This window comes from Onychomys torridus, chromosome 8, assembly GCF_903995425.1.
Source record: "Onychomys torridus chromosome 8, mOncTor1.1, whole genome shotgun sequence".
In the NCBI taxonomy this organism is placed as follows: domain Eukaryota; kingdom Metazoa; phylum Chordata; class Mammalia; order Rodentia; family Cricetidae; genus Onychomys; species Onychomys torridus.
Genome location: NC_050450.1, coordinates 84,969,789 through 84,994,190, shown reverse-complemented (window position 1 = coordinate 84,994,190; position 24,402 = coordinate 84,969,789). Strand labels below are relative to the sequence as shown.

At 49.2% G+C, this 24,402-nt stretch overlaps 1 protein-coding gene across 1 annotated transcript; it reads right to left on the bottom strand.

Moving 5' to 3' along the window:
• Positions 1-356: 356 nt before the first annotated feature.
• Copz2 (COPI coat complex subunit zeta 2) lies at positions 357-13,223 on the bottom strand. The gene is made up of 9 exons (XM_036197057.1): positions 13,111-13,223; positions 12,384-12,458; positions 8,928-9,009; positions 8,385-8,476; positions 7,872-7,927; positions 6,964-7,041; positions 5,190-5,241; positions 4,477-4,515; positions 357-693 (listed from the first exon to the last, which is right to left on the bottom strand). The coding sequence occupies exons 1-9, from the start codon at positions 13,210-13,212 to the stop codon at positions 646-648; spliced, it is 624 nt and encodes a 207-aa protein (XP_036052950.1). The 5' UTR covers positions 13,213-13,223; the 3' UTR covers positions 357-645.
• Positions 13,224-24,402: the final 11,179 nt, after the last annotated feature.

Genomic DNA, 24,402 nt, shown 5'->3' with positions numbered 1-24,402 from the left:
GGCCTTCCTGTATGTACTGCACACACAAAACGGGGGTACCATCTTCACCCTCCCCTTTCCTGGAAGACTCTTTCCTGTCACTTATACCTCGCCACGCCTTCGCATCTAGCCACTCAACCACACATGGAACCCCAGGCTATCTGTGTGGTATCCTCCCCCCACCCCGACCCCCACTCCGTGCTAAAGACTTCCCTTTCTCTTGACCCCGACGACCCCATTCACAGGTATAACCCACCCGATGGCCCTGAAAATCCGAAAAGATGCACCGCGGAAGCCTTCCTCCGAACACACACACACACACACACACACACACACACACACACACACACACTCCCAAAGCCAAGAAAGGAGATCTTGGGCAAGAAATGAAAGTTTATTAAGGCCTAGGGCTGAGAATGGCCGAGGTCCGAGGGAAGGAAGCTTTGCTGGTTCCCATGGCCCCGGGGGCAGGCCAGGGTGCTGAGCAGGGTTAACGGAGCTGGGACCAAACTGCTGCTTCTCGGAATTCCTGGCAGGAGACCTCTGGGATCAGTTCCGGGAGAGGCCTGAGAAGGCAGAGGGGTCTCTCCTGCCCCCGGAGGCTCAGGGCTTTTGCAGCGACTGGGAAAGATGCTCTCTGGACAGGGAGCCTCGACTCCAAGGTCTTCATTTCAGTAACGACCACTTAATTTGTTCCTTGGCTGACTGAAGAACCTGGGGTGAGGGGGGGATGTTGGGAGAAATAGTTGAGAACTATCAACAATCCACGTCGCCTTACCTGGAGGTCTGTGAGGCCTGAGGGCGCCTCTCCAGCCCTGGTCACTAGGTGGCGGCAGCTCGCCTCTCCTTAGTTTAAATGAGACCTGGCAGGCCCAGCTAGCTGCAGCCAAACCCCAGCTGGCTGCCGCCCACCCCTATCCAAGTGTGGGTGTGGCCGTGGCCCCTGCCTCCCCACTCCCGAACCCCCATCCATGCCATGCTACATTAGTTCCTCGTCCCACTGCCATCCCTAGGCAGGGGCTGGGCTCGGATACTCGGCACCCTAACAAACCCCCGATTATTGCGGTGTGTTCCCTACACCATAGCCCGTCCAACGATGTGGCAACGGCTGTCGATGTGTGGGCTCCTACTGCCAAGAAAAAACACCTCGGTCCAGTGCGTGCCCATATCAGTACCAAGACTCCCTCTAGGCATGAAGCCTCCTTCTCTCCCCCCAAATGTCGGTCCCACACTGCGCGTGTGTCCCTTTCTCCTGCAGGCTCCCTCCTTCCTGGGGACAGTGAACTCCTCCCATCTCTCCTACGGAACGCTCTCTCCACATTTCATTTCATGTTCACTACTATAAGCTCTGTTTTTATTTAAGATTTCCACTAACACACAGGTGTGGTTCCTGTAATTTCAGCTCCTGGGAGGCTGAGGCGGGAGGGTGATGAGTTCAAGGCCAGCCTGGGCTACATAGCAAGCCCCTACCAGTCTTCATTCCTTGTTCATTTAGAGAAATAGAAATAGTTATTTCCGGGGGCTGGAGAGATGGCTCAGAGGTTAAGAACACCGACTGCTCTTCCAGAGGTCCTGAGTTCAATTCCCAGCAACCACATGGTGGCTCACGACCATCTGTAATGAGATCTGGTGCCCTCTTATGTATATAATAATAATAATAATAATAATAATAATAATAATAATAATAATAAATCTTAAAAAAAAAGAAATAGTTGTTTCCTGATGATGTATGACTTCTAGGCTCTTTCCATTCACGAACTGGTTCATCTAAGTCTTTAAAATATTTTCTTTACAATTTGTGTGTGTGTGTGTATGTGTGTGTGTGTGTGAGAGAGAGATCTACAGTGCACACATGGGGGTAAGAGGACAATATGTGAACAGGGCATTGCGATTCATGCCTTTACTCAGAGGAGAGGTGGAGGCAGGTGGGGATTGAACTCATGTCCTCAGGCTTGGCAGCACGGCCCTTACTCACTGAGCTACCTTGCTGATATCTAATTCGTATAACTCCACACGGCAGGTCCTATTCTTCTGAGAGCCCTGGAGACGCTGAGTAACTCGCCATTCAACTTTTGCTGGTAAAGTAAAAGCTTTGAATGACTCACAGGAATGCAAAGTTGGTTTTTGTTTTGTTTTGTTTTGGTGGTGGTGGTGGTGGTTAGTTTTTGTTTTCGAAACAGTCTTGTCTTCGATCCAAATCTGAGCGCTGGAATTGCAAGCAGGCACCCCCACACATGTGCCATGAAGTGCTAGCTAAGAATCCCCCAGGGCTACGTGCAGGTTGAGAAAGCACTCTACATCACCAGTCCCAACTTACGCTCTTCTTCATTACTTTAATATTTAAAAATTGTTCGTGTGTTGCCAGGCGGTGGTGGTGGCGCACACCTTTCATCCCAGCACTCGGGAGGCAGAGGCAGGCGGATCTCTGTGAGTTCGAGGCCAGCCTGTTGGTTCTACAGGGTGAGATCCAGGACAGCCAGGGATACACAGAAAAGCCCTGTCTTGAAAAACTAAAAAAACTGTATGTGGCTTTTTTGGCTATATGTGTGTCTGTCTACCACATGTGTGCCTGGTGCCTGCAGAGTCCAAAAGAAGACATCAGATTCCCTAGAACTGGAGTTACAAATGGCTGAACTACCGTGGGTGTGCCTGAACCAGGTCCTCTAGAAGAGCACGGAGTGCCTTAACCCCGGAGTCATTTCTCCAGCTCTCCCCAACTTGTGTTCTTACTCACTCTGCTCATCAAAACTCCCCTCTAGAGGGCTGAATCTTTCTTTCCTTCATTACTTTAATGAGTTTGTGTAAAGGTCAGCAAACACCTTGTGGGGAGTCCATTCTCTGTCACAGTAATCAAACTCAGCTGAGACATCTCCATGGACTGCTTGTTGTATGTTTCTTATTTTTGTATTTTTAAAACAGGGTCTCATGGAGATCACTCTGGCCTCAAACATGATATGGCTTTGAACTCCTGATCCTCCTGCCTCCACCTCCCAAGTGCTGGGATTATGGGTGTGTGCCACCATGCCCAGCTTGGTTTATTATTTTATTTTAGATAAAGTCTCAGGCTATAGCCCTGGCTAGCCTGGAACTCACTGTGTAGCTCAGGCTTGTCTTGAACTTGAGATCTTCAAGCCCAGCTTGGTTTATTTTATTTTTAGATAAAGCCCCATGCTACAGCCCGGGCTAGCCTGGAACACACTGTGTAGCTCAGGCTGGCCTTGAATTTGAGATCTTCAGGTTTCAGCCTTTTGAGTATTGAGGTTATAGGTGTGAACCGCTGTGTCTGGTTCTTCCAACCTCCTTCCACCCTGAAAACCACCATGCAGCCACATTCTTTTCCAGCAGAACATGAGGAAACCCAGGGGAGCAGAGGGCAATGGGGTGAGGGGAACAGTGCAGGACAGTGTGCATCACTCCTGGTGCTCTCCACTGATGGCCTAAGCCTGGTCTCACAGGGCTACCACATTAGGACTAGTTTAATCCAGAGAGTGAAGCTCCTTGGACTCAGTAAGTCTGAGCAGACAGACCTACAGATGGACAGAACTGAAGTCAAACCATTTGGCTTGACTAGCAGGATGCCTGTGAGACTGGAGACCCAGTTTGTGGACAGTTTCTAGGATACACACACACATACACACACAATGCAGCCATGTTCTGCATGCACCCCAGCTCTTCAATAGCCAAGTTACTAAGGGCAGAAGGAGGAGTACAGAAAGTTAGACCCGGGGCTGGAGAGATGGCTCAGAGGTTAAGAGCACCAACTGCTCTTCCAGAGGTCCTGAGTTCAATTCCCAGCACCCACATGGTGGCTCACAACCATCTGTAATGAGATCTGGCACCCTCTTCTGTGTACATAATAAATAAATAAATCTTTAAAAAAAAAGAAAAGAAAGAAAGTTAGGCCCTATCCCTGGGTGATGAGGCCCTTAACAATCCAGCAGGACCCCTGAGTGGGGCAGGTAAGTGCTGGAGACAAACTCCCACATGGTATCCTGCCCAGGTTGGAGGAAATATGAGGGATCTGGGACTCCGCGTCACTTTGGTAACAAGTAACCCCTGGTTTAGGGGAGGAGAAGGGGTGAGCAGGCGGTAATTTGCCCACTCATTCTTCAGCACCCAGTTCCCAAGAGCTCAGTATCCTCAAGGGCTTACTCTAAGAGTCACCACCTCAGCCTGCGGTGGTGGGGCACAAAGCATTCAGGAGGCAGACAGATGGAGCTCTGTGAGTTCAAGGCCAGCCTGGTCTACAAAGCGAGTTCCAGAACAGCCAAGGCTACAGAAAGAAACCCTGTCTCAAAAAACACCAACAACACCAACACACACACACACACACACACACACACACACACACACACACACGCACACATGGAGAGAGTTACCAGCTCATCCCTTTTGTCCCACATCTCTGGTTTCTTAACTCCGACTATCTGCCCTGGGGCACTGGACTCTCCTTGTCCTTTGACCTGTTTCTGGCCAAGGCAGATGCATGGGGCTTACCTGGGCCACACTCTGTTCTGTTAGGCCAGCGTCATCAGTCTGTGGGGAAGGAGAATCACAGTCAGAAGGGAGAGGTGTCACTGAGTCAGGGAGGTGACGGCTTGCAGGCTGAGGGGTGCAGTAGTTAGCGTGACCCAGAACTGCACCTCTATCTCTGCTTAGCAGACAGAGGTCCTGCAGCCTGTCATTTGGAAGTCAAGACGTCTGATACCCCATCCTCCATTGCTGGGGACTAAACCCAGGGTCTCACACAAGCTAGCCAAGTGTTCTACCCCTGAGCTGCATCCTTCACCTAACTGAAGGGAGGCTGGTAAAGGGAACTAAAGTTGGGGAAAGGTGTCAGCCAGGCTGCAGGCGTGAAAAAGCCAAGCCAGAGCAGAAGGGTGTATCCACAGTCCCCAAGGCTGCCTCCTGGAGTCTGCAGTTGTTCAGTCCAAGCTTCTCACTGGAGGGTGGGGAGGAGCTGCTGGTTTATTTTTTTATTTGTTTGTTTATTTATTTATTTATTATTTTTATGGGGAATGAACAGGAAGTTTTTCCTCTTAGCAACAGACACCCTGCAGCTGCCACCAATAACTGCTTCTAAGTGTGAAGCCTGAGTGGCCAGGCTCCCCGCAGCTGAGCCCTAACAGCCTGATGCCCAGGAAGGACAGGGGGAGAAGGACAGGAAAGGCATTGTGGAAAGGGTAGGGGTGGGGTACAGGAAGGCTTACCCTAAAATTCACTTTCTGGATCACTTGTTGGGGGTCACTCTCCAGAATCACACTGCAAGGTAACAGAAAATTTGGAGGTGAGTCAGTGATGTGATTCCCCTCCAGCAAGCCACTTTCTGACTTTTCCATATATCCTGCAGTGTCTCTCCTCCCGGGAACCTTCCCAACGGTGGTCCTGGAACCACACCTGCCCCTCCCCCGGGGGACTCTCAGCTCCGTTCCCTCTGCACTTTATACCCTGGTCTACCTCCATGATCACCTGAGGGAATACTCATCTGAGGGGCTTGTGAGATGGTACAACCGTTAAAGGTGCTTGCCACCAGACCTGACGACCGAAGTTCGGTCCCCAGAACCCACAGGATAGATGGAAAGAACTGACCTCCATACTCAATGATCTGGCACACACAGTGATCAAATATAAATAATAATAAAAAATGTAAAAAACGGTTGGGGATTTAGCTCAGTGGTAGAGCACTTGCCTAGCAAGCGTAAGGCCCTGGGTTTAATCCTCAGCTCAAAAAAAAAAAAAAAAAGTAAAAAACAAAACAATAAAACAACAGAAATCAGGATAGCCCAGTTGAGATGAACAGATGCTGTGGAGGGCCTGGGTCTTCTCACATTTAGAATCCAGCCATCAGTATACCACCAAGCAATAGCAGGCAGTTAATAAAAACATTAGGAGGAGTGAGGCATTCACAGTACCCCCGCCTCCCAAAGGTCCCTGCTCTGGGTGCCATGGGAAGAACATAGCCTCTGAAACATCTCATGCACATGGTTTTAGATCTTGGCCCTTCTAATTCCCTTGCTGTGTGTCCTCGGATAAGTTACTAGAATCTCTGAGCCTCTGTTTCCTCCTATGTAAAATGGGCAGATGTTTCAAAGATGCTATAATCCCAGCACCTCTCTCCGGCACCAAGGCAAGAGGGTGGGTGGGTGGGGGGGTAAGGGGAAGACACTCAAGAGGTTTCTGCTACCATTTCCCCAGAGTCAGAACTTTTTTTCTTCCCTGATTATTGCCCCTCTTTCAAGGAATTCTACAAACCAACCTTTCTCATAAAGGCTCCCAATCATCTAGGAGTCTGCTATCATACTAACGAGAGGCAATATTTACTGAAGAAAAAGACAAAAAAAAAAAAAAATCCCCAAATTACCAATGAGAACCCTGGGCTTTCTACGCATCATTTTGTATGCCCTTCACCACCATCCTATATGCTAGCTTCCTTTTATCCCCATTTTAGTGACAGGAAAAGTAGACTTGGCTGGGTGGCGGTGGCCCACGCCTTTAATCCCAGCACTCGGGAGGCAGAGGCAGGAGGATCTCTGTGAGTTCGAGGCCAGCCTAATCTAACAAGTGAGTTCCAGGAAAGGCCCAAAGCTACACAGAGAAACCCTGTCTCAAGAAACCAAAAAAAAAAAAAAAAAAAAAAAAAAAAAAAGTAGACTCAAGGAGAGACAGTGCCACACGGGTATCCAGCTGGCATCAGAGGGGGATCCTCTGACTGAGGTCCTTTCAGAAAGGGATGGGAGTCTATATTCCTCCTCAGCCCTGGAGAACAATTTAGGTTTCCCCAAACTCAACCCACATAGCTGCCTGCTGGACATGGGTGTCAGGCTACCCTCCCCTTTGGCTTGACTCTGGCTAGTCATGACAAAGGGAGAAGGTTGGGGGCCTAGCAGGGATACATGGGAGAAGGAGGATGAGTTGGCCAGAGTGCTCCCAGCAGCGAGCCCACAAAGGTATGCTCAACATCTCTTCTCTCTCTCCCCTCCTCACCCGCCATCTACAATTTCATCCAGCACCAAGAAGGCTCCGTCCATGTTCTCCAACAACCAGCGTCTCTCCACGTTCTTCCTGTGGGCGGACACAAGCACCTGAGCCTCCAGGTGGCTGAGAGGAGCCATGACCTCAGCGAGGCAGCTCCCCTCCTCCAACACCCCTTCCCAACAAGGCCTGGGCCGGAGCACAAAAGGCAGGGGGAGCAGAGCCGATGTCAGAGACTCCTGAGCACAGGGCAGGCTAGGGTCGTCCTGGGTTGGTTTGTCCAGTGGTTATCAACCTTCCTAATGCTGTGACACAATATGTTCCTCATAGTGTGGTGACCCCCCAACCATGAAGTTATTTTGTTGCTACTTGATAAACTGTAATTTTGCTACTGTTATGAATCGTAATGTAAATAGCTGGTATGCAGGCTATCTGACATGCAACTCCTGTGAAAGGGATTTGACCTTCAAAGGGGTTGTGACCCACACTCTGGGCCATGTAGCTGGCGTAGGTATCAGTGTTGATTGAGGGTGCATGGAAAACCAACTCTGAACTTAAAGATACTGTTTATAGTGGGGCGTGGTGGTACACACCTGTAATTCCAGTGCTTGGGGGACTGAGGGGGAAGCCAGTGTGGCCTATGTAACAAGACCTTCCTCTCCTTGCTCTCCCTGCTTTAGGAACTTGTATTGATTTGAGGACTATGACCTCAGGCAACTCAGTGTCTTGAGATTTGATAGCTGATCATACCCTGTGCATGGCTCTGCCTGGGGCACCATGGAAGTCAGGGGCCCTGGAGGAAGCAACTCCAGTTCCAAGGCTTGCAGAGCCTTCCAGGCCAGCAGGGCAGAAGAGCCTTGCCTCTGGACAAAGGGAAAGGCTGGGGGCTGGGGCCCTGGAGAGCACAGGGTCTCACTTACCTTAAGATGTGGCTCAGAGAGTCAAACAGGCAGGCCAGAACAGACATGAGCATCAGCTGAGGAGGAGGGTGTGGGAGGAGGAAGAGAAAAAAAAAGAGCCGACGCTGAGGTCCAAAGCAGGCCTCGGAGCTCCCTGTGTGGGCCAGGAGGGAGCACTCCCTTTTTAGAGAGGCCGTGGCTGGAGGCTAGCTCACTTTGACTTGGGAAGGGGAATTTCCCTAGGTTTGAGCTGAGGGACACTGGAGTGCTCCACTGGAGGACATACTGGGTGTCTCCTTCCCTAAATATGTTTAGAAAGAACTAAACAGCTCCCTACAGAAAGGTGTGATGATTTAGTTCTTTTCTAGTTCCCAAGGACCTAAGGAACATTATGGATGTGTACAATTGCAGAGAGACCCATTCTGGCTGCCCTTCCACCCCCAGATCCTAAAGGAAGGATAGCAACAGGGAGCACCCAGAACCCACCTCCACCATAGGACAGACCCTCCTTTGTCACCCAACCTCTAAATTCACCTCGTTCTCAGAGGAAGAGCCCACCACATACAGGAGGAGGTCAATGCTGCTCTTGTAGACGATGGTCATGCCCCCCAAAAATGCGATCTCACCTAGAAGCAGGAAAGCTTTCAAATCAGCATAGGCTCACCCCAGCCTGGGGCTAGCCTGGTCTCCATTCCCCAGGCCTCTCTCTTTGTTTCCTACTTCCTTTCCCCAGGATTTCCAGTCAGACCACCATTACTAGGAGGCTGTTCTGTGTGTCCTTGGTCCCATCCCAAGTGTTATGTCTTGAGAGGGCCTCCTGGTGAGAAGTCAACAAATCCAGCCTGCAGCTGACCTCCCGCCCACCCTCCAGTCCCCTTATGGGCAGTGCAGTTCCCAGGATGAATGGAGGAAAGGAGTGGAAAGCAGCTGGGGAGGAGAGGACAAAGGGCCTCAGAGGAGAAGGGAGTGGCCTGTGGGTGTGAGAGGCCAACAAGGACAGATGTGTCCAGATGGAGAAGATGACAGGCAGTGGTGGTCAGTCATCTGGGAGTGTCAGTGGGAGAAGGCAGGCATTACTTTCAGCGCGGCTGGTCTTGTTGAAGACATTTTTCTCGAAAACCATCTGCTCCTTCGTGGAGGGAAATGTATCATCATAATACTGTGAGAAAGAGAAGGAGAAAGGCCATAGCCATCGCACAGAGCCAGCTCCATCCTTGGGAGGGGGCTAGCAGGGAGTGCTGGGGGCTGGCTAAGCTGGACCTCCTTGTCACCTCCCTCCAGGCCCTGTCTGTTTCCAGGTCCCCATAAACAAATTCCAGGGAAAGAAAATCAAAGTGGAGAAATATTGGGGCTGCCTTTGGAATCTTCATCTGGCTTCCTCCCTCTCTCCCTCCTTTCCTTTCTCACTTCCTCCCTCTCTCCCTCTCTCCCTTCCTCCCTTCCTCCCTTTCTCCCTCCTTTCCTTTCTCACTTCCTCCCTCTCTCCCTCTCTCCCTTCCTCCCTTTCTCCCTCCTTTCCTCTCTCCCTTCCTCCCTCTCTCCCTTCCTTGCTTCCTTCCAGCACTGCTGGGGTTGCAAACCAGAACTTCATACATGCTAGCAAAAAGTGTTCCACACCGAGCTGCGCCCAGCTTGTTTTCTCTTTCCCAACCCTTCCTTCCTTCCTTCCTTCCTTCCTTCCTTCCTTCCTTCCTTCCTTCCTTCCTTCTTTCCTCCCCTCCCTCTCTCCCTCCCTCCCCTTCCTTCCTTCCTGCTGGGAATGGAACCCAGGCATGCTAGGCAAGTAAGTGTTTTGAGGCTAACCTATATCCTCAGGCCCCTGTCTCAATTATTTTGTTTTACTTTTGAAACAGGGTCTCACTGTGCCACCTGGCTAGCCTGCTATATGTAGACCAGGTTAGCCTCAATTTCTTTTTTTTGGTTTTTCGAGACAGGGTTTCTCTGTGTAGCTTTGCGCTTTTCCTGGAACTCACTTGGTAGCCCAGGCTGGCCTCGAACTCACAGAGATCTGCCTGGCTCCGCCTCCCGAGTGCTGGGATTAAAGGCGTGCGCCACCACCGGCTCATCCTCCATTTCTTTCTTTCTTTTTTGTTTTTGTTTTGTTTTGTTTGTTTTTGAGACAGGATTTCTCTTTGTAGTTTTGGTGCCTTTCCTGGATCTTGCTCTGTAGACCATGCTGGCCTCGAACTCACAGAGATTCACCTGGCTCTGCCCTCATCCTCCATTTCTTTTTCTTTCTTTCTTTTTTTTTTTTTTTAAGGATTTATTTATTATGTATACAGTGTTCTGTCTGCATGTCTGCAGGCCAGAAGAGGGCACCAGATCTCATTACAGATGGTTGTGAGCCACCATGTGGTTGCTGGGAATTGAACTCAGGTCCTCTGGAAGAGCAGTTGGTGCTCTTAACCACTGAGCCATCTCTCCAGCCCTTATCCTCCATTTCTTAACCTATAACAAGGATGAGACCTTCTAGGAGGAGGCCCCTGAGGCTTTGGCAATGCCGATCCACCTCTGCCCATCTACTAAAGCAAGGAGTGGTCAGCTCAGTTTTCTGAATGTGACTTTTCCATTCAGTAGTCAGTTCTGCAGGCAAGTTATCAGACTCCCTGCTGAGTTCTACCGTGGGGAACAAACTCATTTAAATGAAGATTAAGTTTCAGCTCCAACAATTGGAAAAGCTTTAACAAATTTCATATCTAATGTAGATGTGATAGCTGGGTGTGGTGGCATATGCATGGAATCCCAGCACTTGGGAGGAAGAAGCAGGAAGATCACAAATTCTGGGCCAGCTTTGACTACACAAGACCCTGTCTCATTAAAAAAAAAAAAAAAAAGTATGGATCACACAAATAGTCTCAGAATTTGGGAGGAAGCTGAGGCAGGATCACTGACTTCCAGGCTAGTCTGGGCTACACAGTAAGTTCCAAGCCATCCTTAAGTATAGAGTGAGTCCCTGTTTCAAAAAAACAAAATAAGCAAACAAAAATATCTAGAGGGCTAGTTGAGGTGGTGCCCTTTAAACCTGGCAGATCTCTGAGTAGGAGGCCAGCCTGGTCTACAGAGTGAGCTCCAGGACAGCCAGGGCTGCACAGAGAACCCTGCCTAGAAAAACAGACAAACAAAAAAGTTAGGGCATGGTGTTACATGCTTGCCTGTGATCTCAGTACTCGAGAGGCAGAGGCAGGAGAAGCCAGACAGGTTTAAGGCCAACCTGATCCACAACAAAACAAAACAAAACAAGACAAGAGAGTTATATTTCTGCTACAGTTAATTGTGTTGGTGGCAGGAGTATTCTTTATTTAATTATTGGGATCGTTTTTGTTTTTGAGATAAATCTCAATATGTATCCCTGGCTAGCCTGAAACTCCCTACGTAGACCAGGCAGGCCTCGAACTCACAGAGATCCGCCTGCCTCTGCTTCCCGAATGTTGCGATTAAAGGCGTGCGCCACCATTGCCTGGGCTTCAGTGGCAGGAGTTTTAGGGCAGTTTTCTTTCTAAAGTTCTCTCTCTCTCTCCCTCTCTCTCTCTTTCCCCCGAGACAGGGTTTCTTTGTGTAGTTTTGCGCCTTTCTTGGAACTCAATTTGTAGACCAGGCTGGCCTTGAACTCACAGAGATCAACTTGGCTCTGCCTCCTGAGTGCTGGTTGCTGGGATTAAAGGCATGTGCCACCACCGCTGCCCGGCCTCTCTTTTTAAACAGTTATCTATCTGTGTGTGTGTGTGTGTGTGTGTGTGTGTGTGTGTGTGTGTGTGTGTTGTGGGGGCAAGTATGGACAGGGCAACTGACAACTTGAGGGAATGTTTCCCTCCATAGTGAATTCAGGATCCAACTGAAGCTATCTGGCTTGGTGGCAAGTGCCCTTACTCACTGAACCATCTGGCCCACCCTGAGACTTAGCTTCAAATTTAGTTTAGCCCATCTCACCGAGGCCATGTAGGATGGACGCCAGACAACTGAATGAGAGGTCCCTGAAAACCACCCAGAGCCTCCAATCCAAACCCTGAGTCTCAGTGTCAGTGATGACACCAACCCTGTGACCTCAGGCAGCCTACCTAGCTTCTCTACACGTCACTTTCTGCATCTGTGAAGTTAAAGTGGGACAACATGACCAAGTCCCACTTATTTCTAAATACCCACGCTAAGCTCTTTGTGTTTACCAAGCTGAAATGCAAAAGCACACGGGTTGCTTGTCTACAGTTTAGGGACTGGGACTCCTAGGTCCCAGCTCAGCTCTCTACTTTGGTGGAACTTCCCACGCCCGCCCAGGGTGCAGCTGGACAGAGCAAGGGCAACGAGAAGACATGTCAGGGAACATGAGTAGCAACAGAGAGGATGCCCCCTTCCCCCGCCCGCCATCAGATTGATAAGGCACAGCGTGGACAGGATGACTTCTAGAGAATCTAGGCTGGGCTGCTCTGCCATCCAGAAAGCAGAGTTTTCCCTACAGGACTTAAATGGGCTGGGTGGGGACCGCTTGTTTTGGACATGTGGCACTCACTGTCTTTAGGGTTTCTGTGGTTGAGGGGTTACCTTGGCCAGCAGCCTTCGCCCATCATTATCTAGGATGAAGACCGCCTTGATGGTGTAGAGAGAAGGTTCCTGAAACTGATACGGGAAAGGAACCTCTGACTCAAAGTGGACCGTATGGTGGGTCTATGGAGTCAGCTATGCCCCAATCTACAGCTAGTTCCAGCCCAACCCTGTGCCACATGGACCATTTCCGGTGCCCACTCTACTCCCAGGCAGATGTTCCACTGCAGGTCCAAGGAGTGGGTGCAGAAAGTCCTACCAGGCCCAAGTTCTGTCATGCACTGACTGCTCCAGAACCCGAGTCGGAGTGTATCACAGAACCTGGGCCCGGGGAACCGCGGCGCCGAGCCTCCTTGTGTTCAGCTGACCCCAAGCTCCAGAAGCGCGGCCATCACCCTGGAGCAAGGGAACCCAACCAGACCACCCCGCCACTCCCACTCCTCCCTCGTCCCGCCAGACTCTCACCCCCCAAGCCTGCCACCGCAGTCAGTCCCAATCACAGCTCTGAGTTCCCCCAGAACTTCAGCCCCGCGACACTCCACGCAGGCCTGGCCTCCTCGCCCCATGCGCTCCAGATCGAACTTTTTCTCCCTTCCTTGGGCCCGGGCTCCCTCTCCGGGGCTGGGCAGTGGTGGCACAAAGTTCCCAGCCCAAGAGCCCGGGGCAAGTCAACTGCCCCCCCACCCCAATCCTGCCGCCCCGGGACCCAGCACTCCATGCTCCGTACCCGCATTTCCGTGGCTCGGGTGGGTGGCGCTGCGCCCCCGGCTTGGGCGGCCGAGGCCCCCTCCCCCGGGTGCGGACGTGGCCAGGCCTCCGGCCGCTGCATTCCGCTCGCTGCTCGCACTGACAGCGCCGCCCCGCCCCGCGCCCGTCCCCCGCGGCGCCGCCCCTCCGCCCAGTCCTGCGTGGCTGGCCTCTGTGTGCGTCCCCCCCTCTCTGAGCGAGCTTTCCGCCTGACCCCCCACTCCGCAGAACCTCCTCTCCCCACCTGGCTTCTTTCTCATTCTTCACCCTGGGCCCCTCTCTGCGCTTCCAAGTCTCTCAGGTAACCCAGAACCAGCCCCCCTTTCCTCCTATGTGCGTCCTCTTCTGGCCTGGGCGCCTGTGGCTTCGGTTCATAGAGGTCTCTCCATGTGGCTGTCCTGGGCCAGCCCGAGTCACAGGTGAGGCTCACTTTTTTCTCAAGGACCCCCAGGTGTTAATGGGACAAATATTCCAAGTCACCTTTTTTGGATCTCAGGACAAAGTCTATCAGAAAGACCAGGTGGCGACTCCCTCCATGGAGAAGAAAGAGTTCCTCTCATACTACTTGGAGAAAGGAGCCATGGGCTGAGGGACACCTCCTCCGGACATTTTTCAAGACCCACAGGTGGATTAGGAGGGTAGGACATTGCCTGTAATCCAGCGTGAGCCTGTGGACTACTCTGGCCAGAGTACAATCACACTCAGTAAAGTGGTAATGGTACTTGGGCAACCATTCAGGACACTGATAGGTGTGCCTTTTACACTGAACACTCCCACTGTGTGTCAAAAGTCATGCCTGGGAAGTAGGTGTTTTCAGACACACCAGCTGAGAAGAGTCAGGTTTCATGTGAGCTTTTCGTGCTGGTTGGGCTAAGTTTCCTGGATTTTGCCCTTCAGGGCCTCCGTGTGGGGTGTCACAATCTCTCCTCTCAGATGGTTCACACAGGGCTTTCTTCCACTGAAGACACAAGCCTTTCTCTTTCCAACTTTCACCTTTTTTGTCTTTAAAAATACACTTCATCTATCTGTCTATCCATCCTCTGTCCTCGATCCAGATCATTCATGGGAGTGAGCCACAGCACCCACGTGGAGGTCAGAGAACAACTTCCAGGAGTCTGTTCTCTCCTCCTTTCCAGGTCCTGGGGATTGGACTTAGGTTGTTAGTCTTGGTAGCAAGTGTCTTTACCCATTGAGCCATCTTATTGGCCTGAAAGTTTCTTATTAAATATCCTCATCAAGGGGTCTGGAGAAACGGCTCAATAATTAATAGTATTTGTTGCTCTTGCAGAAGACCTGAGTTCAGTTCCCATCCCCACATCATGTGGTGCACAACCACCTGTAACTCAGGTTCCAGGGGATCTGGAACCCTCTTCTGGCTTCCACAGGCATTGCATACATGTGGTGCACGTACAGACAAGCAGGCACACACACAAAAATGAACGAATGAATAAATAAATACATCTTCCCAGGTATGGTGGTACATGTCTTTAATCCCAGTATTTGGGAGGCAGAAACAAGGTGTATCTCTATGAGTTTGAGGCCAGCCTGATCTATATAGCAAGTTCTAGTCCAGCTGGGGCTGCATAGGGAGAGCCTATCTGAATAATAACTTGATACTATTATTATTATTATCTGGATGTGGTGGCACATTTAGTCTCAGCCCTTGGAAGACAGAGGCAGCTCTCTGAGTTCGAGGCCAGCCTGATCTACAGAGCAGTTCCAGGACAACCAGGGCTACATAGAGAAACCCTGCCTTGAACAACCTAATGATGATGATGATGATGATAATAATAATAACAACAACAACAGAATAAAAATAGATTCCTCATCAAAAGCTAGTCTGGATGAATAGGTCTCACCTGTGGCAGTCAGCCTGTCATTTTCTTTCTTCCTTTTTTTTTTTTTTTTTTTTTGGTTTTTTGAGACAGGGTTTCTCTGTGTAGCTTTGCGCCTTTCCTGGAATCCTAGCTTGGTGGAGGCTGACACAGATGAGTGTGAGGCTGACACAGATGAGTGTGAGGCTGACACAGATGAGTGTGAGGCTGACACAGATGAGTGTGAGGCTGACACAGATGAGTGTGAGGCTGAGACAGGAGAACTATGAAATTGAGACCACCAGTGCGTGCTATGGAGTGAGTTCTCAAAACCAAAGGAAGAAACAACAACAACAAGAAGCGGGGTAGGGAGAAGCGTGGCTGTAATCCCAGTAATTGGAATAGAGAGGTAGGATGATCAGGAATTCAAGGCCAGTGTCAGCTGTACAAGATCCCGCCTTCCAGAAGAACTAACCTGGCGGCGCGGAGATGGCTCGGTGGGTATTGCTTGCTACCTAGCCCAATGGACTGAGTTTAATCCCCGAACAGACACGGTCAGGGGAGGGTGAACTCACAGTTAGTCTTCTGACCTCATATCTAAGCTGAGGCATGCACACACAAATGTACATACACAATAAATAAATGTGAAAAAACAACAACTAAATAAATAGGTGAGACTTAATATTTCTGTGACGTAATCTTTTTTTTTTTTTTTTTTTTTTTTTTTGTCTGTATAAGAACAGTATCAAAGCCAGGCAGTGGTGGTGAATGCCTTTAATCCCTCAACTTGGGTTGGGGATTTAGCTCAGTGGTAGAGTGCTTGCCTAGCAAGTGCAAGGCCCTGGGTTCGATCCTCAGCTAAAAAAAAAACAAAAACAAAAAACAAAAATCCCTGAACTCAGGAAGTAGAGTCAGGAGGATTTCTGTGAGTTCAAGGCCAGCCTGGTCTACAAAGCAAGTTTCAGGACAGCCAGAGCTGTTATATAGAGAAATCCAGTTTTGAAAAACAAAAACAGACAAACAAAAAACAGTACCCAAAGCTCATAGTCTTTCCCAGCCCTTGTTTGGTACATGAACCACATTGGGAGGTCAGTCTCTAAAGAAGGGACAGAGACCTTGAGAGACAGGAGCCTGAGAGAGCTGGGTGGCTCCACAGGGGTAATGGGGGAGGAGCTAGGCAGGGAGTGCGTGAGAACTGGGGATAAGGGAAGTCTAGGAAGGGACCGCAGGAGCTTTCAAGTTCAACTTCTTAAGAATTAGATATTGGATTTGGAAAGATGGCTCAGTGGTTAAGAGCACTGGCTGCTCTTCCAGAGGACCAGGGTTCAGTTCCCAGCACCCACATGGCAGCTCACAAATGTCTGTGTCTCCAGTCCCAGGGGATCTGTAGTGGGTAGCCATTCCAGCTTTGATCTCAATGGGGGTTAGAACTTCCAGATCAAAGCTGGAATGGCTACCCACTACAGGGATTCAATGCCTTCATCTGTCTTCTGTGGGCACTGCAGGTATGGTGCACAATCATGCATGCAGGCAAAACACCCCTACAGATTAAAAGAATAATTTTAGCTGGTTGTGGTGGCGCACGCCGGTAGGATTTGCTGAAGAAGGCGGAGGCAGGAGGATCATGAGTTGAGTCCAGCCTGGGCTACACATTAAAAAAAAAAAAGAATAATTTTAAAAAATGAGATCTCTGGGGTTGGGGATTTAGCTCAGCGGTAGAGCACTTGCCTAGCAAGAGCAAGGTTCTAGGTTCAGTCCTCAGTGCTGAGAAAAAGAAAAATGAGATGTTCATCAATGATAGCCCCTCCCAAGTCTTCAACAGAGCCCCTGGGATTCTCCCAGGTCATGGTTACTGTGAGTAATGGCACAGAGAAACTACCAAACTAGACTGCTTCATGGGCAGAAAGGAAGAGCTATTGGGGATCAAACTGCCAAGGTTATCTCTTGGGTGGTGGGGGAAGGAGAGGGACAGAGAGAAGAGCAAAAATGGCAGAAAAGCAAGATTTTATTTGACAGTCGTCAGGGTGGGCATCTGAGCTGATAGAAGCTGTCTGATTTGGAACTAGGTACCCTTGTCAGGGGTGTTTGACCTTGGGAGAATGTTAAGGGAAGTTCCCAGTGAATATAAACCGTCTTGAAGTCATCAACTCTTCTAGTGAACAGAAATCTTTAGGCTTGTTCACCCAACAGCAGTCCTTCTGTTAACTGGGCCAGAGTCCTTCTGTTTAGGACAACGTCACCACCAGCACTGCCATTTTGGGGGCAGGAGACTTTTGATAGTTACGCCTTTTAAGGAGCTTCCAAGTAAACATGCAGGCTCTCAAATGGAGCCGAGGTTGGCCAGTGTCATCCACACGGCATCCCCCCCGCTAGAGGACTTTACAGTTCACAGCCAGCTCTGGAAAAACACACAGGTGCAGCATCAGACAACTAGCTTGGTAGTCTGCCCAGAGTGAAGAAGCCGTGGCTGGATTTAAAACCAACCAGTCAGTAAAGTGCTTGCCTCAGAAGCCTTAGAATCAGAGTTCAGTCCTCAGAACCCATGTAAAGATGCCATGCATGGGTCATGCTTGGGAGAAGGACACCTGAGGATCTCTAGGGCTTACTGGTTAACCACTCTAATCTAATTGGGAGCTCCGGGTTAGTAAGAGACCCAGTATCAAAGCGGATGGGCAGCATTCCTAAAGACGACACCTGAGCTTGTCCTGGAGCCTCCACAGTACAGCTGCACACACACGAACAAGGACACGTTTGCCTCACAAAATACAGGGCAGAGAGCTAGGTGTGGTGGTGCAGGTGTAATCTTAGTGGAGTGAGGCAGGAGGATCGCACATGTGAGTACAACCTGGGATACACAGTGAGAATCTGTCTCAAAAGACAAAACAAGTGTGGTGGCACACACCTTTAATTCCAGCACTCAGGATGTAGAGACAGGAAGATCTCTGAGTTTGAGGTTAGCCTGGCCTACGTAATGAGTTCCAGGACAGGCATAACTGAGGAGAGAGACCCTGTCTCAACAAACAAACAAAGCACGAAACAATAATAACAAAATAATAATGAAATAAAAACAAGAGCTCCAGAGATGGTTCATTGTCTCGCTGGTTAAGTAAGAGTCCTTGCTTTGATGGGCCTTGCAGTTACTAGAAGCAGATATGAGGACAGTCAACAGCACAGACCTTTTAAAATGGGATGCTGAGCTGGGGCTGGAGAGATGGCTCAGTGGCTAAGAGCATCAGTTACTCTTGCAAGAGGACCCAGGTTCAATTCCCAGCACCCACATGACAGCTCACAACCATCTAGTTCCAGGGGATCCAATGCCTAAAAAAAAAAAAAAAAAAAAGTAAACTCTGTCTCCAGTTCTAAATCTAAATCCACCATTTAGAATTTTAGTTAAAAGACTGAATGATGGAGATGAAGAGATGGCTCAGCAGTTAAAGAGCACTGACTGCTGTTCCAGAGGACCTGGGTTCAATTCTCAGTACCCACATGGTGCCTCACAGCTGTCTGTAGCTCCAGTTCTAGGGGACCTGACACCCTCACACAGACGTACATGCAGGCAAAACACCAATGCACATAAAAGTAAATAAATTTAAAGTACTGAAGAAAAAAAAAAAAAAAAAAGCCGGGCGATGGTGGCGCACACCTGTAATCCCAGCACTCGGGAGGCAGAGGCAGGCGGATCTCTGTGAGTTCGAGGCCAGCCTGGTCTACAGAGTGAGTTCCAGGACAGACTCCAAAGCTATAGAGAAACCCTGTCTCAAAAAAAGAAAAAAAAAAGCGTTCTTGCTTTGAAGGGTCACCATGCCTTTAATGCCAGCACTCGGGAAGACAAGACAGGCAGATCTCTGTGAGTTTGAGGCCAGCCTGGTCTACAGAGTGAGATCTAGAAGAGCCAGGACTACTGAGTAAAACCCTGTCTCAAAAAAAAAAAAAAAAAAGAAAGAAAAGAGAGAGAGAGAGAGAGAGAGAGAGAGAGAGAGAGAGAGAGAGAAAGAAGGAAAGAAGGAAGGAAGGAAAGAGAAAGAAAAAAAAAGGAAAAAAAAAAAAGAATGCTTGCTTCTGTTCTAGAGCACCTGAGTTTGATGTCCAGCACCTAAGTCAGGCAGCTCACAACCTGTAACTCCAGCTGCAGGGCCTCCAAAGGCCCCTGTGGTCCCACTAGCACTGCACATCCATAGCACTCATACACAGACACACACGTGGATAAAAATCAAAATCAGTCCTTAAAAACAAACCCCACATGTCATCTTGGGGGTTCTTCCCTCTGCTTCCTCCAGGACTGTGTGACACTTGGGGGCCTGTCCCTCTCTAATTCAGAGCCCATGCCTCGGGGCGCTCCTGTCTGTCCTTTGTCTTTTGGAGCCCCAGGAGACGGGCATTTCCAGCATTTCCTGTGGGTCTTGGTATTTCTTGGAGAGGAGATCATTTTATTTCCTCTGACTCACCCCCCTGCTGCTGCCAGGCCTGAGTGTCTGTCCTGGGATTTTAGCATCTGCTCCTATGTGACAGGAGGAAACAGCTCTCTCTCTCTCTCTCTCTCTCTCTCTCTCTCTCTCTCTCTCTCTCTCTCTGGCACCAGCCTCGGTCCTTCCTGCTAGAATGTCAAGAGGGGGAGGTGTGTATGTTTCATAATATGAGAAGTGCGTGTGCTGCCCTGGACGGGAGCCGGATGGACGCGTTCCTGCTCTGTCTACAGGACAGCCTTCAGCAGATCGTTCTGGGGACAGCTCTCACATCTCCAGAGCCTTTAGTTTCTCTGAGACAAAGCTGCAGAGTGGGTGGAGAGGTGAAGTGAGAGAGCTGGCCAAGAAAGGAAGCCTGGCATGATGGTGCGTGTCTATAGTCCCAGTATTTGGGAGGCAGAGGCAGGTATGGCAGGAGTTAATGTCACCTTGATTACTTAGCAAGTTTGAGAGCAGCCTCATCTGCATGAGACCTTGTCTAAAATCAATCAGTCTTATCCTCAACTTAGCCCATTCATGGAATAACTACACATACACTGACTTTTTTCTTTGTTCTGAGGCAGTGTCTTGCTATGTAGCCTTGGCTGGCCTGGAACTCAATATACAGTTCTGTCTAGCATTGAACTCATAGCAATTCTCCTGCATCAACCTCCCAAGTGCTAGGACTACAGATGGGCACCCCCATGCCTGCCTGGCTGTCACTTGAGTTTTAGGATTTGTGATTATGCATATTGTTGCGTTCATTGAGCTAAAGCTAGTCCAATTAGTGAGCGACAAAGCTGGGCTTTGAAACCTACTAAATCCGAAACACCCACTGTCCAGACCTCCCAGTGCACCTGCCTGATTGTGACATGTCACACTTGCGACCTACACAAAGAACATTACCTAATTTTGTTTGGGGCAATTCTGGGAGACCTATCGGACAGTTGAACTCAGCTTCAAAAAATGTTATGCAGAGACACGAATGAACAATGAGATGTGTTCATTGTAGAGGTCAAGAAGAGCACGTCCTGAAATAGGATGATGATTCTAGCCTGGGCCTTTAACACTATTGTGGACTTCATCCTACCTGGATCCTTGCTTCAAGCTAGGGAATTATTCTCTACTTTAGCCTATAATCCCAGCACTTGGGAGGCAGAGGCAGAGGCAGGTGGATCTCTGTGAGTTCGAGGCCAGCCTGGTCTACAGAGCTAGTCTAGGACAGGCTCCAAAGCTACACAGAGAAACCCTGTCTTGAAAAACCAAAAAAAAAAATAAATAAATAAAAAAATAAACAAACAAACAAACAAACAAATAAATAAATAAATAAAATAAAATAAAATAAAATTCTGATTCTCAGTTATGCAGGGGATGGGGAGTGGATCTGACCAGGCTGGGGTGGGACTGGGTCACTGTTCTTTTTTCATAAGTTCCCTGGGTGGTTCTCGTGTGCAGCTGAGGTTGAGAAGCACTGTGGTAATGGGACACAGGGAGAGGCTGGATTTATGGGAACACACTTTCCAAGGAAGATTACCACCCAAGAAAAGAGACCAGATGTCTGCAGTAGCTGGAAAAACCAATTGATTTCCTTTGCAAGACATGTTAACGTTTTAGTATTGACAGGATATAACCTCTCTCAGTAGGGCTGTAGGAAAGCAATCTCAGGCAGTTATCTGGTCCATTCCCCTGGATTACATCGTGTTGGAGAGGGAAGAAACTTGTATAGATGGATTTGTTTTTTAAAGACAGGTCTCATGTATCCCAGGGTAGCCTCAGATTCTCCTACACTTGCTACAGAAGGAGGCCAGCCTTCAACTCCTGATCTTCCTGCCTCCACCTCCAGAATGCTAGGATTATAAGACATGCACCACCACATCTGGCTACTTTTTTTGTTTTGTTTTAAAGACAGGGTTTCTCTGTGTATCTCTGGCTGTCTTGGAACTTACTCTGTAGAGCAGGCTGGCTTCAAATTCAGAGATCTGTCCATCTCCGCCTCCCAAGTGCTGGGATTAAAGGTGTGCGCCACCACTGCCTGGCATGTATGTATGTGCATGTATGTATGTGTGTATGTGTGTATGTATGTATGTATGTAACACAGGATCTCATCATGTAACCCAGGCTCGACTCCAGTTCTCAGTGCCCTGCTTCATCTTCCTGAGGATTGGGATGGTAGGCATCCATCACTATATCCAGCTAAACAATTTTGTTTTGTTTTGAGACAATGCCCTGCTTCATCTTCCTGAGGATTGGGATGGTAGGCATCCATCACTATATCCAGCTAAACAATTTTGTTTTGTTTTGAGACAAAGACTCACCAGGTAGCTCTGGCTGGCCTGGAACTCACAGAAAGATGCCTGCTTCTGTTTCTAAGTACTGCGATCTGTCTCCAAGGGCGTGCCCCACTGCACCCAGCCAGGCAAAGGTTTTTAAAGAAAGGAAGACAATGGACAAGCAGAAAGGCAGCTTTAGGGGACAATGCAATTTCCACTGTTCCCGGTGTGGGTTCCAGTCCTTCCAGCCTCTCATAGCCTCTTCTTGGAGGGTTTTTGTTTGGCCTCCTTCTTCAGGGATCCTAGAGGACAGAAGTGCCCCGGTAGCAGCCTTTCCTAATGGAGGGGTGGCAGAGTCACCATGCATCCCCGGAGAGGTGGGCATTTCAGCATATGCCCTAGAGGTAGCTGGCCCTTTTAAAATCTTTATTTACTTTGTGTATGTGTGCCCGTAGTTGTCCAGACATGTCGCTGCAGGTGTGTGGAGGTCAGAGGGCAACTCTGTGTATCATTTCTCTCCTCCCTCCATATCAGTTCCAGGGACCAAACTCAGATGATCTGGCTTGGCCAGGGTCTTTACCTGGTGAGCCATTTCCATGGCCCCTTAGCTACTACCTCTCTTATGATCCCCAATCCCTGTGCCTTATGGCCAACTCTCCTCCTGGCTTCCCACTGCTCTTCTCTGTTATTGTGGCCTGCAGTTGCCGGGCAAGGCCTGGTTTTCCTGATGACAGTCAGCCCCTCCCTTAGGGAGCAAGGGCATGCTCTCACTTTTTCCAGCTGTCTTCTCGGTCTGATTTAAGGGATATACAGGGACTGATGACACATGAGCATGGGATCTTTCTTTTGCTTCTTGGGTAATTGTCCTATTAACAGCTGACCCAGGCAAAGAGAAAGGGGAGGGCCTGAGGGAGGGAGGAGGGTGCTTTCCTGGGTGAAGAACACACCCTGGATTTTACAAGGTTAATCAGCAGGTTTCGGGAAGGAACCAGTGCACCTGTTCAGACTTGATCTGGAACTCTAGACAGTGGCGATTGGCTTTTGGGCTGCACTCCCAACTACTGCATATTAAAAATCCCTAGTGCCTGCCCCCTGCCAGGGCCAAGTTGCCTGCCATTACGACAGAGGCTGTCTGTGTTGGTAAATCTCAGCAAGTTGTGAACCTTCCGTCTTTCCCTTCCTTTCCTTGCTACCCAGGTAAAGTATGTGTGTGTACTACTGGTATGTTACAATTCTAGCCTGCACCAGCCATAACATCTACACAGTCTAACCACAACAGTTTCTGATCTCTCTTTTTCTCCCCCAGTCTACACACAAACAGTTATTATACACATTTAATATAGTGTTGGGTGGTAAAAGAAAATGATCAGGACAGTGTAAGAAAGTCCAAAAGATCCCTTCACAACCTTCTCACCCTTCTCTATCTCTAGCCCCTCTCCTCAGTGCCTGCCATTCCCCTGACATCTGGAACCCCCGAGGGAGGGAAGGGATGGAGGAAGATAGTCACTGCTATTCTGTGATACTTAGCAATTATTAAAAAGTGACCAGACAGGGCCAGCTGCGGTTGCACGGCGCTTGGGAGGCATAGGTAAGTGAATCTGTGTGAGTTCAAGGCCAGCCTGAGCTGCACAGTGAGCTCCAGGCTAGCTAGGGCTGCATAGAGAGACCCTGTCTCCAAATAAATAAATAGACAAAATAAAAAGTGACCAACTAACCATGAAGGTGGTGGCAGGCTGAAGCAGAAGGATCACATGTCCCCAAGAGGAGTTTGGGTAACATAGTAACACCTATGTAGTAGAATACTTTAACAGGTGCTACTTTTGTTTATGTTGCATTTGTTTAACTCTGAGAAGCTGTGTTACTGTGCCTGTCGAAAACACCTGATAGCTTAATAAAGAACTGGCCAATAGCAAGGCAGGAGAAAGGCTAGGTGGGGCAGAGAGTGTATCTAGAAGGAGAAGACCGGGAGGAGAGAGCTAAGAGCAAGGAGCCAGGGAAGGAGGACCAAGAGCCAGTCACCCAGCTACACAAGAAGTTAGAGAATGGGAAAAGCCCAGAGGCAAAAGGTAGATGAGATACTTAGATAAGGAAAGGTAGCTAGAAACTAAGCCAAGCTAAGGCTGGGTATTCATAGAAAAGAATAAGCCTCCCAGCCGGGCGGTGGTAGCACAGACCTTTCATCTCAGCACTCAGGAGGCAGAGGCAGGCGGATCTCTGTGAGTTCGAGGCCAGCCTGGTCTACAGAGTGAGTTCCAGGAAAGGCGCAAAGACACACAGTGTTTTTGCTCCTGGGCTGTTTTCCTGTTCTCTTCCTCCCTGTCAGAATTCCGGAGGGAGCATCCCAAGCCAAAGACAAGGGAGGACATGTGACATATGACATAAGCATACTTGGGTGGGTGGGGGCATCTCAGCTTTCACAGCCACCTTCTCAGTGAACTGGAACAGCACAAGACACTTCCCCAGTGTACTGCGCGGTACGATGGCATTCCAGACTTCCATACTGCTAAGCCGGTTGTCATTTCTTTTTCTTGCCTTCTATTGCGAGATAAGATAAGTTCTCTCTCTATAGCAGAGGCTGCCCTTGAACTATTGATCTTCAGGTCAGCTTACCAAATGCTAAGATTAGAGGTGTGGGCTACTGTGCCTGGCCTGGCTCCAGTTTCTCCTTTTAAAAAATATTTACTTAATAGTATACTTACTTTTTTGTTTTATTTTTGAGATTATAGTTACACCATTTTCCCCTCCC